The sequence below is a fragment of the Pyrus communis genome, chromosome 14, assembly GCF_963583255.1.
Source record: "Pyrus communis chromosome 14, drPyrComm1.1, whole genome shotgun sequence".
NCBI lineage: Eukaryota > Viridiplantae > Streptophyta > Magnoliopsida > Rosales > Rosaceae > Pyrus > Pyrus communis.
In genome coordinates this window covers 23069530-23087385 of record NC_084816.1, presented here as the reverse complement: position 1 = coordinate 23087385, position 17856 = coordinate 23069530, and the positions used below count along the sequence as shown (strand labels likewise).

Genomic DNA, 17856 nt, shown 5'->3' with positions numbered 1-17856 from the left:
CATCAATTTCCCTTCTTCACGCCTCTCCATCTCTCTTCATCTGCCATAGCCTTGTTAATCCCATCATCATCCCAATTATGAAAACAAATAGTTGGAGACCTATTTTCTCCTAGCGATCTGCAGATTCGAAGCAAACCACGACGCCCACCCTCCTCCTCCATCCACGATTTAGCAACCCCGATCTGCAAATATGTTTCCTCTTCTTCCAGCATTCTCTTCGAAGCAACCAATTTCCGTATCAATCCCGTAGAGATAAAGGGGATACTTGTTCTGGATGAAGCTCACTCAATGATCGATGGCTTTGATGAAGAACAATACCTGGCTCTCACTAGTTCACTCGAAGGAGGCGTCGTAGTGAGAGAAGAAGGCCATCGGGCCAGCCGCTGGTCTGATTGGCTGGTTTTGGTCCTATAGGGTTCATAAGTTCTTTGGTCTAGTCCTTGATAGAGACGGTTTTCGTGTCATTTCGAATTATTTTCAGTTCTATGGTCCTTTAGGCGGATCGGTTGAAGATGGCCTAACATATAAATGGACTATTCTTATTAATTCAGGCTCACAAAAATGAATCTATGTAAAGTTTTGTTTCGTTATGAGATTTACAATATTAAAGACGAGAGATGGAAAAAAATTAACGCTTCCAACTTCCCACTAATTAAGCAACCAAGAACATAAAACGATGAGTCTAATTTCTCATTTCAATGAGTCCTCATCTTATTTTACGTACACTTCACATTGCTTTATGTGATACATAGTTCTAGCCATGCAACTCAGACGTTATTCCATACGCCGGGTTCTTGATCTTTAATTGGGTCGGGTTTGGTGGTGTGAAGCATTAAATTGCATGCTGCAACTGCCTCTGCAACTGTGAGATAAATCCATTGCTGACCTATTCTCTCGATCAACTCCGACTTGTTCATCTTCTTCATCACCTCACCTCCGGGGTTCGCCAATACAAGCTAATTGCATAAAACGAAACACGGTGTCAGATTTAGTGTTCTTTGTATATTAAAACTATTGTTGATAATTTAATAAAAAGAGTCACGATAAGAGAACATAGACTATACCTGAAGTCCCCTTCTATCAATTAGCTTCTTAACTTCGTCAAACATGCTAATTCCACTTGTGTCTATGTTAGCAACCGCTGCAAGGAATCAATCATAGGGTGATTAGTACCATAATTTACCATTAATTTCTTTAAGGGAAGTGATTAATACATGAATATTTTTTAATAATTTCCCTTACCACTCATATCCAATATCACATATTGTAAGCTACTTTCTCCTGCAGATTTTATCCTATCTTCCTCGTCATTAATCCACCTTATAATCCTGAAAAAATTTAGCAGTTTAGGGCAACATCAAGCTTTAATTTCCTATTAATTACATCTAACACTGTTACTTTTCAGTTGTAAATTTTAAGTACCTTTCTCTTAAGTAGTTGGTATTTGCAAAGTAAATGGGAGCATCAATCTCAAGTATCAGAATTCCAGGAATATTGCTTGCACTTTGGTATTGGTCAACATTTCTGTAATCCATGGAATTCGGAAGGTTTCCAAGAACAAAAGTCCTAGGCCTTGCCACAAACAAAAGCACCCTCATCACAGATATCGCTACCTGCATAAAGAAGTCAAACCATCGTAAGTTATTGACCTGTTGTTGCCGTAACACAATAATTTTTCATTAGCACAGTCTAATTTCAGTGTGACATATATTAACACGAACCGCTATGACTAGGCCGATTTCAACGCTGCCAAAAACGACGCCAATGTACGCACTCATGCAGATGACGAAGTCAAACTTGTCAACCTTCCAGAGGTGGATTGCGGCTTCATAATCTATAAGGCCGAGCATGGCGGCGATTATGATGGCAGACAACACAACAAGGGGAGTGTAGTGGAACAATGGTGTGAGGAACAACAATGTGAACATCACTGCAATTGCCATGATAACGTTTGACATTGCCGTCTTGCATCCTGCATTGTAGTTCACTGCTGATCTGGAAAATGGCCCTGAAAATTATTGAAGAAATTTCATGTGATTAATGAGAGGAGATAATTAAGCATATGAATTTAATTAAAGGGCTCTTCACAAATATTGATCACAATTTCATCGTAAAAAACACTTACAAACACCGGTTGAAGTAAAAAAAAAAAAAAAAAAAAAAAAAACGTTGGACTGAATTGTTATTGTACTCAACTATTATGCCGTTTGACGTTAATAGTTGATAAATGATTCGTTTTTTTCTATACTAGTATACATGCATGATTCTAGAAGTGTTTCTCTTCAACCATAACAATCTCAGGAGACTACACTAATTAAGTAATTAATACCTGTAGTGAGGTAGCAAGAAGTGCAAGAACCAACAACGTTCATCATCCCAAAGGCAATCATCTCTTTGTTCCCATCAATGTGGTAATTCTTGAACATGGAAAAGCTTCTCCCAACAGCTATTCCTTCCTGTACATAATTATCATAAAAAAATTCCATAATCAATTTATTAATTACTTTAAGCTATTAATTAATTATGGTGATCAGTCGTGTTAACCAATAATTAGTACAGTAATCAAGGATTTATTAAGATATATATATACACACACTTACAGCCATTGATATGATGCCCGTGATGACGCCAGTTTTAAAAGCTGTTGTGAGATAAGGAGACACAAACACAAGGTCTCCAAACGACAATGGATTAATCCCCTTCTTCAACTTTCCTATCTGAATATATTCACCAGAAAATGCAGGCATTAATTAGAAACCTTTTTTCATTGTGTAAAAAACAAAAAGAAACAAAATGGAATATTTATTTTACTTTTAAATTCCAAAGGAAATGAAAAGGAGGAGGTGTTGAGTCTATTGACCATGACCTAGCAACCAGAACCGTCACATAATGACATGGGAGATGGGGCAAAGTTAAGGGTCCACCCAGTCACTACCCAATGCTATTATTTGTGGGGAGTCAAATACTGTAGACGATACAGTGTTCGAACAATCATTTTTGGGTTTGGCCCAAGATTAAAATTTGTGAAAGGCTTAGACCATCTCTAATCTTTGGTCTAAAATTTAAAATTTTAAGCTCAAAAAATTTAGATTTTAACTCAAAAATAGTTTTTCTGCTTCAATCCTTTTGGCCTAAAATTTTAGGCCCAAATTATTAAAAAATGAATTTAGACTAAATTTTTTCTTAAAGTAACTTTTTAAAAAATAAAAAATTATGTAGACCATCATAATTTAATTTTATGAACATTTTAACCTAAAAATATTTAAATTCTGACAAATACTGAAAAAATCACTAATCGACACCATGAAACTCGTTAAACACTATGAAAAAGTATGAAACAAATGAAAGATTTTTTTTTTTAATTACTTCAGCCATTAAATTTAAATTTGGACCGTCAATTTTTTATTTTTTATTTTTACCATTGAATTTCATCAAATTAGATCTTAACTATTAGATTCAACGAATTTATAAATATAAAACAAAATAAAATATACATATATGGTGGGTCAGCCCTATTAATGTTGGGCTAAATTTAGCTTCGATTTGAGTTTTAGGTTTTAGGCCACATTTTAGCCTTGGGTTGGGTTGATTTTTTTTTTTTTTTTTTTGGGGGGGGTGGGGGGGGGAAGGGGGGGAATAGAAATGGAAATTTAAGTTTTAGCCCATGGTTAGAGAAGGCCTTATAACACATGGGGTGGGGAGGTAGACCTACTTTGTATTTGTTTATGGTGGTCCAAACTGTTCCTAATGTCTTCTGCACATTAAGCCACTCTAGGTGGTGATCACGGACTCCACGTATGTGTTTGCACTTCTAGTCATGTAATGTGAGACATAGACAAATATATGTACGAGCGTATACACATAACGTCATGATAAAATCTTTCGCATGAGAGAGATGGTTTTTCATGTATGCCTTCATGTGTATGTGATTTTCATGATGTGAGATGTAGACACACAACTATACACAGCTAATGACATAAAAGAATCTCGTGCGAAAGAGGAGCAAAATATATATGGGACGGTCTCAACTCTCATGAGCTCTTTGTGTCTTTGACCGTTTTAACTAGGTCTCAAGAGAGACTGACACGTAACGCTATGCGACTATCCTATGGAAATTTTTTTTCTTGTGAGGAGAGATTAGAGTTACGTGTTCCCCTTAGTTTGATGTGAGAGCTCACCACTTGAACGCCGTGTTTATCGGCATGGGTGAGATAAACCAGAACGCTTCCCAAAACTACCGACGTCAAAGGTGCCAGGGCTGAGATCCAAAAGAGCTTTGGTTTCTTCTTGCTCTGCATTATCATATTGTCCAACATATAAAGACAAAGAAACATTAGGATTAATTTAAAAATTCACTTTTCTTACTGTTTACAAGTTACAACATAAACAAAACTAGGGCAATGATTCTAATGACAAAGCCAGAGAAAGAGTCCAGACAATGGTTAATTAGTATATATGTTATTTTAAAAGTTCACTTGTCATGGATTAATTAAATTTTGTTATTATTTAATTAATCCTAGTATTACTTTAACAAGGTGCATGCAGATGAAGACCGGCCGGGGTCATCATCTTCGAAAGTTTTTTTACTTGATGTTGAAAGTGGGAGCAGGTTGGGGTTGAAAAAAGCAGAACTTTTAAGAAGAAAATTTATATATACCTAAAAGTCGATTTCAAACCATGAAAAAGTGACATGCAAAGCAGTTTCAAGAAGTGTTTTGATTAGGACGCATGTATCCCATCCAGTGATACTTTTCTATAAATTATTTAAGTAATGCCCCTCTTAATCCAATCGAATTATACCTTCTTCTTTTTTTTTACATTCAATATTTTATGTTATTTAATTTTCCGGTCCAGCAGGCATATAATTGCGTGACAGAAGAGAGCTTAATTTTCTATCAAGGTTAATTAAAACATGACAGATATAAAGAATAAGCATCTGATGTATAAAACAAATAAGTATATGAAATTAATAAACAAGAAATTAAGATATGGCCGGTTCGATTCACTTACAATATATTTTGTGGTGAGGAGGAAGAAAAGAAATATACATCCCAAAACTCCGCTTTCCCATCTCCACTGCAACAACCATCAATCATTGTTAGATAGAAATAGAATATTATATACAATTAAAAAACCAAAGATGCAAACTTTCTTGCTCAAATTCTTCTATGCCTATTGTTATTTCAACACATCATATACCTTTTGAAATAAAAACACTTTAAACTTTAGAAAAATCCCCTAAACTTTTTCACCTTTTTCCTCAGCATGGCCACTCTAGTTGGGTCAAGAATCGAACTCATCTTATGATGACGCAAAAAAGAGTTAAATTCCTTAATAACATTTTCTCGTGAGTACATACAAATAATATTATCTTCATAATAACTGTCTAAGTCATATATAATTAGTCATATGTGTCAAGATATATCACGTATGACTTTAAAAACAGTATTATATAGAACCTTAGCGTTAAGATTCATTAATCTCCACTCATCTTTTTCCATTAATTGAATTAAACATGTAGAAACGAATCAGTGAGTGTTTGAGGTTTATAGAATTGTGATATTGGTTTATTTGTGTGGATAGAAAAGTGCAGGGAAGGGACAACAAACCTCGTGTGTTTGGCTGAAAACAGAGCGCATAACTGACACTAAATCGGTCCCACGGGTGAAATGGTCAAGCCCTAGAATTCCTTTTAGCTGTTGCAGGCAAACCACTGTTGCTGCCCCCGCCATAAACCCTATTATCGTTGCATGTGATAAAAAATCCACAATAAACCCTAGCCTGCAATAATCCAGTCGAATCAAATTATATATCAATATAAATATATATATATATATATATATACACAAAAAATTTGTAAGCAAATTTGCGGCCTCAGCTCTCCTGTAGAATATATATTATAAATGACAGAAAAATAAATTCGGATTATAATTCTTATCTTCTTTCTATCCTTATCATTTTATTTTTATTTTTCCAATCTATATAAGCTGGCAGTGATCGATCACTATCTATGCAGGATCTTGAATATGATCTGTTACAAAAATGAGCGTTATTCTGATTGAATCTCACTAGTTTATATTGAACTAGGACAAACTTAATTCTCCTAAAAGACAAAAAAACCAGAGAACAAGTACAATTTGAGATTGTCTTGTTGTTCCACTACAATTAATCATATGTTATTCTGTCTTTTTATGAAAAGTTAACAAGTTTGCTTCTAACCACTCAGTACTACGATCTGGTGGTATTCCTTTTCACTTAGAAATTAGAGGTCTTATGTTCGAATCTCGTGGATGGGGAATTTGATACCAAACTAGGTTGCCCATTGTGTGGCTTAGCCGAACTCTCCCTCCTCCTAATGTAAAAATATTGATATGTTCACACACAAAAAACAAGTTTGCTTCTATTTTTTATTTTTTTACCATATGATATTATCTATCCTAAGGGGGAGGGTGTGGACTTAGCCTCACAATGGACTAGCAATAATGTGGTTCGAATTTGTCTTTGGCGAGAATTGAACCTAAGACCTCTCACTTACCACAAATGACAAGAGGAATACCATTAGACCGTAATATAAAAGGATCATTAGTAATTGCTAACCTCAACAAACCCAAGGAAGCTTGGAAAACTCCGGCAAAGAAGGTTGCGGTGAAGGCAAGGTGAAGATAAAGGGTAGGGTTTTCGGCAGCATTGACCTCAGCCCCCAGCATTGAAGCTGTGAGAAGTGAGGCCACAGCCACAGTCCCCACAGCCAAATCTCTTGAGCTCCCCATCATGGCATAAATCAATGGTGGAACAAAGCTTGAATCTGCATTAGTAATTATTTTAATTAATAAACAAATAAAGTTCAGTAATCTATCACAACCCAACTCGCACATGACACATGGGACCTATAATTGCTATTGATCCATTCACGTTAAATTTGGAGAAAAAAAGGATAAAATAATTCCGACAATATTCAGTTCTGGGTGCAGAACGAGAAACTGGGAGCATGAATAACATGAAGGAAAAAAGTGACTAATTCTGTTATAAAGGCTACTTACATAGGCCAAGAATTGGTGGCAAGTTAGCAAGCTTGGCATAGCTAATCCCCTGAGGGATCGCGAGGCTAGCGATGGTGATGCCGGAAATGAGATCCGATTTCAAGAACTCGAGCGTGTAGCGAGGCGCCCATTCGAGGATTGGAAAGAAGTACTGGAAGCCAAGAATGAATTTTCTTGAAGTAGGTTGGTTCTTAAACGGCCTCAAAGGGTCATCAGGAAAGAAGGTCTCCTTGAGAGAAGACTTCAATGTTTTGATGAAAGGTTGAGGTGGTGGGATCTCTACTCGGTGTAGAGAGTCCTCCACATTGGTTGAAGGGTACGCGTAATCAGTACCCATAATAAAATGAAAGGGAAGTGATCTCCAAATAGCTAGCTAGGTACGAACAAATTAACGTGACACAATTTGTAAAAGTACTGAATGGGGTACGAATTTGGGATATGCTAAATTTGGAGAAGGATTTGGGGAATGTGGTGGGAAGTTGGGTGAGAAATCAAGAAGTTGTGGGAAGTATTGGGAGAGGGAGAGGGAGAGGGAGAGCAAAGCTGATTGTTAAGACTGAGAGGAGTGATTGCTTGTGGCAAATATATACAAGTGGGGGAAGGTAGTGTTTGATTAATTTTCTCAATTTTTTTTAAGAGAATGCGTTGGGGGACCGACGATGGGGTATTGTATTAGTGATTAAAGGGGGACATGTTTGTAGAGGTTTTCAAATATGTTAGCTGCACACCTCATGCTCTATTTTGTTCACTTCTGCTCAGCTGAGAGGAGGAGGCAAAATCGAGGAAGCTCACGTATATAAATATTATGGATCTTTTCTTCTTTTTAATTTTTAAAGGATTTTTTTTATTACAAGTCATAGTGTCACTGTACACTACACAAATAAGAAGAAAGGAGTGGTTTAACTCTTGAACAGGAATGAATTGGGGAGAAATACCTTACACATCTAGGATTTGGATATGCAAATATGGGCGTGGCCTACTCGTTGTTTGCCACTATGGCATCACTTGTGAAGATGTGGTGCACTCCCACTGGTTGTTCTAGTATATATCTATGAATCTCGGACATGGATCCTCTCCGGATCTAGGTGTCCTAATCCACCTAGTCATATCATACAGGCTATTGAAATTTGAGCTAACAACTAAAGTTATTATAACTTTTAAAGTGAGCCCCTATTTGTAGTCATTTGATCAAATTTCAATGGTCCGGATGATTTGACCAGGTGGATTAGGACAAATGGATCTGGAGAGGATCCATGTCCATGAATCTCAATTGTTCTCAACACGTGTTGGCTTAAGAGTGCTGATTAGTTTGTGGAAGACAGTTAATTGCACGTAATTGGCATGCATCCAATTTTGATATTCTCAGATGACCTAAATATTAAGGTATAACTTCTGGCATGTTTACCGACTTAAAAATATAGAGAGAAGTTATGAATATGAGAAATCGTTATTTTTTTTTTTCGGTCAAACGATAGATTTTATTAGATTAGATGTTAAATTAGTCATCAACGGAGTTTGAACCCACGCCATTGTGTAAGGGCTCAACACATTTTCATCACTATAATAAAGGGTCACTTGTAAGAAATCGTTATTAGGGAAAGAAAGAGTGGTAAGAAATCCACTAGTCCACCTAATTAATTATTCTCTGTTTTTTAAGTATTACATGTGAGAGGAACATCTCAGAAATTATGAATTAACATAATTCTAATTCCTATGTCTAGTATATAGTAATTAAATAAACATGTGTCATAAAACTTATGATCTCATCAAACTCATTTCGTATTATCTCTAGCTTATCATATTTATCTTTAGAAGAAAATTGGCGTATTGGTCCCTAAATTTATCATAATCTGAAGTAATGTTTTTTTTTAGTAACACTTCAACTTAAAATTAAAGGATTTAAGAGGAAAAAAGGGACTGAAGTGTAACGGGATTACACAATGTGGAGTAATGATTTTTTTGAGTAACACTTCAACCTAAAACTAAAGTTCAAGGTCCAGCTCACAATTTTTAGTTTAGTTCCAATCAAACTAAAATTAAGAACCACTGCTCTAATTTCCCCTTATCTTCTATATATGGATCAAGGTCAAACTTTTCAATTATTAAGATAAGCAAGCCTTCACAACAGTTTCATGGTATGTACAGAATAACTCGGCTAGTTTGACTGGATTATTAATAATAATCTTCTTAATTCAAACTCAAGAGTGCCTAACATTGCTTGATTCTTCTAGTGTCCATGTTAATGTATATTCATGTATGGAGCAGTCAAATCATCAAAGTTGGTAATCAACCTTCTTTTCTTTTTCGTTTTCGGCGGACTGAGAAAATCATTCTTAATTTGCGCACTTTGATAATTACCTCAATGCTTACGTAGAATCTTGATTAATTACCTTCCTTTTTTAAGTAATTGTATATGTCATATAACAAAACTTTTTCTCTCTCTGAATATCCTCTCTCTCATCTCATGTGAAAACACATGACTCCCAATACGTATCAAGAAACGATGGTTCCTTTCCACGCATTCACTTTTACTATTTACATATTTTTCTTAATTTTTTTAAAAATAGTTAATAAAAAAATAATTAATAAAAGTATGTGAGAAATAAAAAGAAATATGGTAATAGTGCTTTCTATAAGAAAATAAGAGGATTTTTTTTTTTTTTTTGTCAACCGATACATTTGTTAGATTAGATATTAGATTAAGGAACTGATGGAGTTTGAATCCCACGCCGAGATATAAAGATAACACTCATCTCCCCTACTGTGGTAGATGGCTCACTTGCAAAGGATACTTCTCTTTACATGCATAGTTAGACCATCTCCAATGGTTGGGCTAAAAGCCAAATATTTTAGCCCGGAAAGTTTAGCTTTTAGCCCAGAAACATCTTTTCTGCTCCAACCATTCTAACCTAAAATTTTAGCTCGAGATTATTAAAGAATGAACTTGGGCTATTTTCTTTGTTAAATTACTTTTTTTTTTTAAATAAATAAATATGTAGACGATAAATTAATTTTATGAACATTTTAATCTAAAAAAATTTAAATTCCAAAAAATATTGGATGGAGTCCGTTCCAATTTCTAGGCTAAATTTTGGGGGGAATTTGGCCTTGGTTTAACATTTAGCATTTAACCCAAATTTTTCCCTTGAGTTGAATTGGGTTTGGAAGAAATTTGGTAATTTAGCTTTTAGTCTACCATTGAAGTTAATCTTACGTCGAGAGTAATATTTTGCACTGAAGACTGCATATACTGTTTACTGCTCATTTTAAAATATTGTATTAAAGAGACTATTCACGCGTCGTGTCCAACAATCACAAATCAAGTATTTTTCTGAAACAAAATAAGTTAGGCCTTTGATATGAAGATTCACCTTGTCGAGTACCAGACGAAACCCATTGGCGAATTTGCCAACTTGATCCAAAAGAGGGTCGATCATTCTCAGTCACAAATTCATTGAATAAATCAATCAAATATAGGGGTCAAATTTGAATTCCTCTTCAGCTGCTGATTACCTGCGTAAAGCATATAAAAGTGTTACTTTTTCAAACGTCTTACGTCTTTTTTTTTTTTTTTTTTTTTTTTTTTTTTTGGTAAAACGTCTTACGTCTTTATGTTCTGCTGACTTGTAAGGACTAAATTGATGCTACAGCACTATCAACTACTGCACAGTAGATCGACAATTAACTTATATTTTTATAATAAATATTAGAATAAATTACATTTTATCCTTTCAGGTTTGATGTCAATTTTAATTCCTTATAATATTTTTAAAACATTTCAATTTCATAAATTTACTTATTATTTTATTTCAATTTCATATATCTATTACAAAATTCGTTAAGCGATGACGTGACTCCCAAATTTATGTCACGTGGTAAAATAAATAAATTTGTATGCATTAAAAATATTATAATAATTTATCCAATTAAAAAAAGAAGGAAAAAAAAAAAAAAAAAATAGAAAGAAACCCATCTTCTTCCCCGAGCACACCCATCCCATCCCACCCCACCCCACCTTCAACCTGCAACCCCGCCACCCCCACTCCACCCCTGCATCCCCACCAAACCCCCCCACAAACAAACCATCTAGAAACCCATCTCCCACCCCACCCACAAACACCTGCACACTAGCGTATCTGGAAGCTTCTTGGGTTTCTTCAAGATCGAGCTGCGACAACTTCACGGTTTCTTTTCTTTCTTTTTTTTTTTTTTTTAATATGATAAATTATTATAATATTTTAAAGGGTATAAAAATTTATTTTTTTGCCACATGGTACAAATTTGGCAACCACGTCATCACATAACGAATTTTGTAACGAATATATGAAATTGAAATGTTTTTAAAATGTTGTAATAAATTAAAATCGACTCCAAATTTAAAAGGATAAAATGTAATTTACCCTAAATATTATTCGAGGTTGCGTCATCTTTTGTTTTGATCAGCTATTTCCAGACAATAATTAAGTAGATGGGTTTCAACGAGGGGCGGCAAATTAATACAAAACAATATTACTGAACCAAAATTCTAGTTGGTGATATACACACACACGATGAAGAACCAACATCTTGTGTTTGTGACAGTATCACGGGTATGAGAGTGTGTCCCAGAAGACAAAGTGGGACAACTAATTAAGGTTATCTAAAGAATTTAACTATCCTCTCATGCATAATAACAAGCCTATGTCCAACACAATACTTTGACAAAATGACCCTATATATGTTGAACTGCATTATATATTTATTTTATTTGCCCCTTAGGCTTTCCCAATAGCCTAATAAAAATTAATTTTGATTCTAATTTGAAAAGAATCCATACCCTTATGGTGGGTTTGAGAATTTGATTTTTATGAGAGTGATTCTAATTATTGAGTTCAATATATTATTGAACTCGTGAGCTTGATTAGGAAGTAGATGAGTCCCATAATTAATAGATTGAATTATGTATATCAAATTCATACTAGTGTAGCAATCTTGTTATAGAAATCAAGTTAAAAGTGTCTGATTCTTATATATAGAAATCAATCACACTTAAACTAATCTGGAAGGCGATATAATTAGTAATCTCATAATTTGCTTATAAATTGTTTTTATTTCGTGTGAATCATTGAAGTGGATAAACCAATCAAACATATCAATTATTAAGAAGAGGAATTGTTTACAATGTCCCATTATTGACTATATTATAAATTTTGTTGAGCTTTATGGGATTTGTAATGCTTGTCAGTGGTCGAGTTTTTTAAAAAGTAAATAATTATGATTTAGTAACAACTAGAAATTTCATATAAATTGTCTTTTGGAGCCGGTAACTTTTTCTCAACAAGGGCCAAGGGGATAGAAGGGGATCTTGATCTATCTGTGTCAAAATTATAGGACAAGGCCAATGTTTTTTAAATAATTGTGTACCATATAGTGAGCTGCATCATGGCTGTACGTTCAACCTATATTATGACTTCTACCCCTGAATGGTTGTACACTCATGCACCAATAGGGAAAAATAAAATAAACATTTTTTTATCTTTTTGATTTTTTTTTCTTCCAAAAGCTCCATTTGTGTAAGTTTATCTTACGCTGCCGGTCATAATCCCAGCTAAAAAAGGAGAAGAAAAGCATTATATAGCCAACAGTCGACATTCCGTTTTTCACGTCAAATCCTATAATAAAACTTCAAAAAGGGAGGCAGTCTATGTACCCAAGTTTTGAACTTTCTTTTACAAAAATATTATTTTGTAATTCACGTTTATGTAATGTGTGCTCTGAAAGTTCTAGTGGGATTACAGACTTTTTATTGAATTGCCACTAATTTATTCTTTTATTTATATGGAATTATGGGTGTGATATCCATAAAATATATATATAGCCGTTGACATTGGACAGCCTTTAATCCATTGAGAAACCTATATTTTGCATGTGCGCAGTGCCTCCGCGCACGTTTTTGCATGCATTTATGTATTCTTCATTCATTCGTATATCTAATTTAGGGTTCTAAGAATCAATTATAACACGTGTGTGTGTCTGTTCCTAGCCCTGAAGGTTCGGAGTCATACTCGATATTATCTGCAACAAATAAAATGCAGAGTCCAGATTATACATAGGTCATGCATATTATCAGTTAAATATTAACTAAAATTAATTACATTTTCTTACAGAAAAATGTGACTTATATGAAATTTATTTATGTAGAAGAGCTGTTAAGAGGTCATTATTTACAATATAAAACGTGATAATTGAGATAATGCAGGCCAGAAAATTTATAAATAAAGCTCGATGAACATGAATGTGTTAATTTAATTGGCAGAGTTGACATTTTGCTGACGAATTCAGTTGTTAATTAAGTTACTAATTAAGTAGTATTTTCTTTTTCAAACTCATCATTTGTCTGCTATTTTTCTTGAATCATTATGTTGATATTTTTTGTCATCAACAGGAATCAAATCCGAGTTCACACTTCGAATAGATTGTTGTTGGAATCTTTCTGTCAAGAAAAACCTGCCCAAGTTACAACCTTCCTGGGCAAAAACCTCACAATGCCCTCCATGAAACGTCTCTAATTAATAAATTAGTTATAATTTCTTTCGCTTTCGCTTTCAATATGTACATCTCTATGCTTGTCGATTACAGTCTGGTGCATGTTTTTTCCACGTAATTATCAATTCCGGTATTACAGTTTAGTGATATTTCTTTTCACTTGTAAGTGAGATGTGTTTTAATTTCACTTGTAAGTGAGATGTGTTTTAATTTCACTTGTAAGTGAGATGTGTTTTAATTTTAACTCTCGTGAATAGTGTGTTTGATATGGTTTTATTGTATTCATCTTTTGTGTGACTTAGCCTGAATTACTGGATCAATTCCTTAGACTAAAATAACGTTGTACATAAAAAATTAAAAAAGAATAGTGTAACCACGGATAATGTTTATCCTAATTTTCATCTTCTTATACCTTTCAGCTCATATTGCTTGAATTTAGAAAGAATTTTTAGCTCCACTTCACCTTACTTAATCGTGCCATGTATTGTGAACCTGGTAACTGAGTATCAAATCCGAAACCGATAGGTGAAATGAACATCATTTCAAATTTCCATGATTTCATATTAAAGTTACAATAATTGAAGGCGAATGCTCCTGGGAAGTTGCACTTCATTGTCCTTCGATTTACCATTCGGATATGGATTAGGTATCCTTTGTCTGCCTACAAAGGCTGCACAACCAACAATGGAGAATGCATTCTCTTAAAAGCATTCTCATATATATATAGTTAACTTCGAATCTGTGCCAGCTCTTCTTGTCATATGCTTATGTCGATGCAATTGCTAAGTTAAACTGCCGTGAAAGAAGTGCTAATTATATGTGGGGGCGCTAACAATGACTTGATGGAACCTAAGAGGGATAAATAATATAGGCCTTGAATTCATGCAGCTGTCTTCTCCAATTCAACAACAAAATTTATATGCAAAGTTTCAGAAGATAGTTTTTTTTAACTGTGGTGAGAGATACAGGGAAAACGATATATATTTCTGATTGCATGCTGGAATTTAGATGCATATTAAAAAAAAAAAAAAGTAGAAAATAGTATTATGTTGGGAACAACTATGTAATAATTTGAACTATAATTTAATTTTATCTTATAACCTGCATTATTGGTTGACTTCATATCATATCTCCATTATTGGTGGATTTCATATCAAATTTCTGGCAATGATCGAGTTTCCAATAAAATAAAAGGTGAGCATGATAATGTCTTCAAGGGGAGCAGAATTGGTGGCTACAGATGATTTGCTTCATCGGACCCGGTGGCATGCATACTTAGAAACTCCTATGGCCTAAAATATTTGTACCTGGATTATGGTACAAATCCTGCTCCAGTCCACAAACCCTCCATTAATTGAGTAACAGAGAACATGTGAAAAATGAACAACAAACCCCCCCCCCTCTCTCTCTCTCTCTCTCTCTCTCTCCAAATGTGGGAACACTGTTGTTTGCATCACAAATATCATTGAATTCACAATTTTTTTTATTGAGTTTAAAGGTCTCATTGCAGTCTAGTTGTTGAGGAGAGATTTTTTATTGTGCTGGAACACAAAACGGTATGTTTGTTATACAAGTACAAGGATATTTTCTTTTCAAGTGTCCTTACACTTAAAAATGACATATGACATATATGCTTATGTTCCGGGCACACTGAAAAATCTCTCGTTGTTGAGATAATTGTAATTTCATGTTGTGAGAGCATTATATCTGGCCAGGTATATATGTACAAGAAAGGAAGATAGGCCCCCACAAAAAAGAATATATGACCACTCCAATGAAACCCGAAAGCAATATATCCTTGAACAGGGCAGGAATATGCAGTTGGTGGTGAGACCCATTTTAGGGTTTGGGGTGGAAAAATTGTGGCCTCAAAGTGCTGCCAATATTTCCTTCGACTTTCAGAAATAAAGTGCAGAGAGGTTGAAAAGGAATGTATGGTGCCAATACTCTCCTTAATTGTCACATCCCCACCCGGGCCCCATCACATCTCGGGCTCGACTCCACCGTAATACGATATTGTTCGCTTTGAGCCCCCACCATGCCCACACAATTTTGTTTCTAGGAACTCACACGAGAACTTCCCAGTGGGTCACCCATCTTGAGATTGCTCTCACACGAACTCGCTTAACTTCGGAGTTCCGATGGAACCCGAAGCCAGTGAGCTCACAAAAAGTCTCGTGCTAGGTAGAGATGGGAATATACATATAAGGCTTACAAGATCCACTCCCCTGGACGATGTGGGATTTACAATCCATCCCCGTCAGGAGCCTAACGTCCTCGTCGGCACACTTCTGGCCAGGGATTGGCTCTGATACCAAATTGTCACATCCCGGCCCGGGCCCCCACCACATCTCAGGCTCAACTCCACCGTAGCACGATATTGTCCACTTTGGGCCCTAACCACGCCCTCACGGTTTTGTTTCTGGTAACTCACATGAGAACTTTCCAGTGGGTCACCCATCCTGAGATTGCTTTAGCGCGAACTCGCTTAACTTTGGAGTTTTGATGGAACTCAAAACCAATGAGCTCCCAAAAGGTCTCTTGCTAGGTAGAGATGAAAATATATATAAGGCTTACAGAATCCACTCCCCTAAACGATATGAGATGTTACATTAATTTCTTCAAGGTTCACGGAGGCAATTGATCAAAGAACGTGTGGTTCTATAAAAAAAAAAAACAGAAGAGTTCAAGAGATTGGAAAACATGAAATATATATATATATATATATATATATATATATGTTAATAGTGTAATTTTGTTCATAATTTCATGGATAATTGTCCTCTCAAATAATATTACTTTGTAATGGCTTTATTTTCTTAAAAACATAATCATTTTGTTTATTATGTATTGTTCACAGACTCCATCATGAACAGAGATTCTCATTTCTGCCATACTAGGCCCATCAATCCAAATCCAAATCCTCTTTGGATCTAAGGATCTGAACTTAGGGATCAATTGATCCGGCCTGTTAAAATTTGATCTAACAGTTATAATTATTTTCACTTTTAGTAAGATTCCCTGTTTGTAATCGTTGGATTAAATTTCAATTAGCCGGATCAATTGATCATTAGGATCAAGATCCTTAGATTCGGAGAGGATCTGGATCCCACCAATCCATTGCCATATCTCTTGCTGCTTTTCTGAAAAAAAGTCGGCTTAAAATCCCCCTCAAATTTGTGCCTATTTGCCACATCCTATTTACATTTTTTTTTTTTTTTTTTGAAGAACACATCCTATTTACTTTTTCTCTATAAATTGGATGATAGATGATAGATTGCTGATTGACTTCTTATATGGAATGATTGATTAATTGTCACACACGTAATTAACAATAACTCGTTAAATTCACCAAACAAAAGTACGCATGTATTTAACGTTGATGTTTGATTGGTTTGCAAGAAGAAACAATCCATTTCATTACAAGCTATCTTTTGAAATATGAGTACTAAATCCAGAATTTCTCATAAAGTATAAATGAGTAGGAGCATCGCGGCTTAACGTGACATTATAAGGGGGTTTTGAACTTTAATTTTTGAAAAATATTGAATTTAATTAAAATTTGGTGTTAGATTACATGTTGATTCTAGTCATTTGAAGTGTACTTTAATTCAAATTCAATTTTTTTTTAAATATTTAACATGTATTTTATTCAATGACACCCATGAAATATTTGAATGTATTAGCTGTCACATCCCGCCCCGGGGCGGATCACTTCCCGGGCTCGCTCCACCACCGTAGCACGATATTGTCCGCTTTGGGCTTACCATTCCCTCACGGTTTTATTTTTGGGAACTCACGAGCAACTTCCCAGTGGGTCACCCATCATGGGATTGCTCTAGCCCCCTTCTCGCTTAACTTCGGAGTTCCTACGGAACCCGAAGCCAGTGAGCTCCCAAAAGGCCTCGTGCTAGGTAGAAATGGGAATATACATTTAAGGATCACTCCCCTGGGTGATGTGGGATGTCACAATCCACCCCCCTTAGGGGCCCGACGTCCTCGTCGACACACACGCGACCAGGGTTAGGCTCTGATACCAAATTGTCACATCCCGGCCCGGGGCGGAACTACTTCCCGGGCCCGCTCCACCACCGTAGCACGATATTGTCCGCTTTGGGCTTACCATTCCCTCACGGTTTTGTTTTTGGGAACTCACGAGCAACTTCCCAGTAAGTCACCCATCATGGGATTGCTCAAGCCTCACTCTCGCTTAACTTCGGAGTTCCTACGGAACCCGAAGCCAGTGAGCTCCCAAAAGGCCTCGTGCTAGGTAAGGATGGGAATATACATA

General features: G+C 35.4%; 1 protein-coding gene across 1 annotated transcript; it reads right to left on the bottom strand.

Moving 5' to 3' along the window:
• Positions 1-518: 518 nt before the first annotated feature.
• LOC137715612 (sulfate transporter 3.1-like) lies at positions 519-7685 on the bottom strand. The gene is made up of 12 exons (XM_068454956.1): positions 7041-7685; positions 6598-6805; positions 5610-5781; positions 5011-5076; positions 4179-4292; positions 2601-2717; positions 2330-2456; positions 1722-2008; positions 1423-1613; positions 1243-1328; positions 1065-1141; positions 519-956 (listed from the first exon to the last, which is right to left on the bottom strand). Exons 1-12 carry the CDS (start codon positions 7375-7377, stop codon positions 768-770), a joined length of 1971 nt encoding a protein of 656 aa, XP_068311057.1. The 5' UTR covers positions 7378-7685; the 3' UTR covers positions 519-767.
• Positions 7686-17856: the final 10171 nt, after the last annotated feature.

Bases quoted from the DNA above. Each gene is read 5' to 3' on its own strand.
- LOC137715612 (XM_068454956.1), bottom strand. From the start codon at position 7,377: ATGGGTACTGATTACGCGTACCCTTCAACCAATGTGGAGGACTCTCTA. The intron at 4,293-5,010 runs GTAAGTGAATCG...ATGATAATGCAG, and splicing joins TCCTCACCACAAAATATATT to AGCAAGAAGAAACCAAAGCT. The intron at 2,457-2,600 runs GTAAGTGTGTGT...AATTATGTACAG, and splicing joins CGGGCATCATATCAATGGCT to GAAGGAATAGCTGTTGGGAG.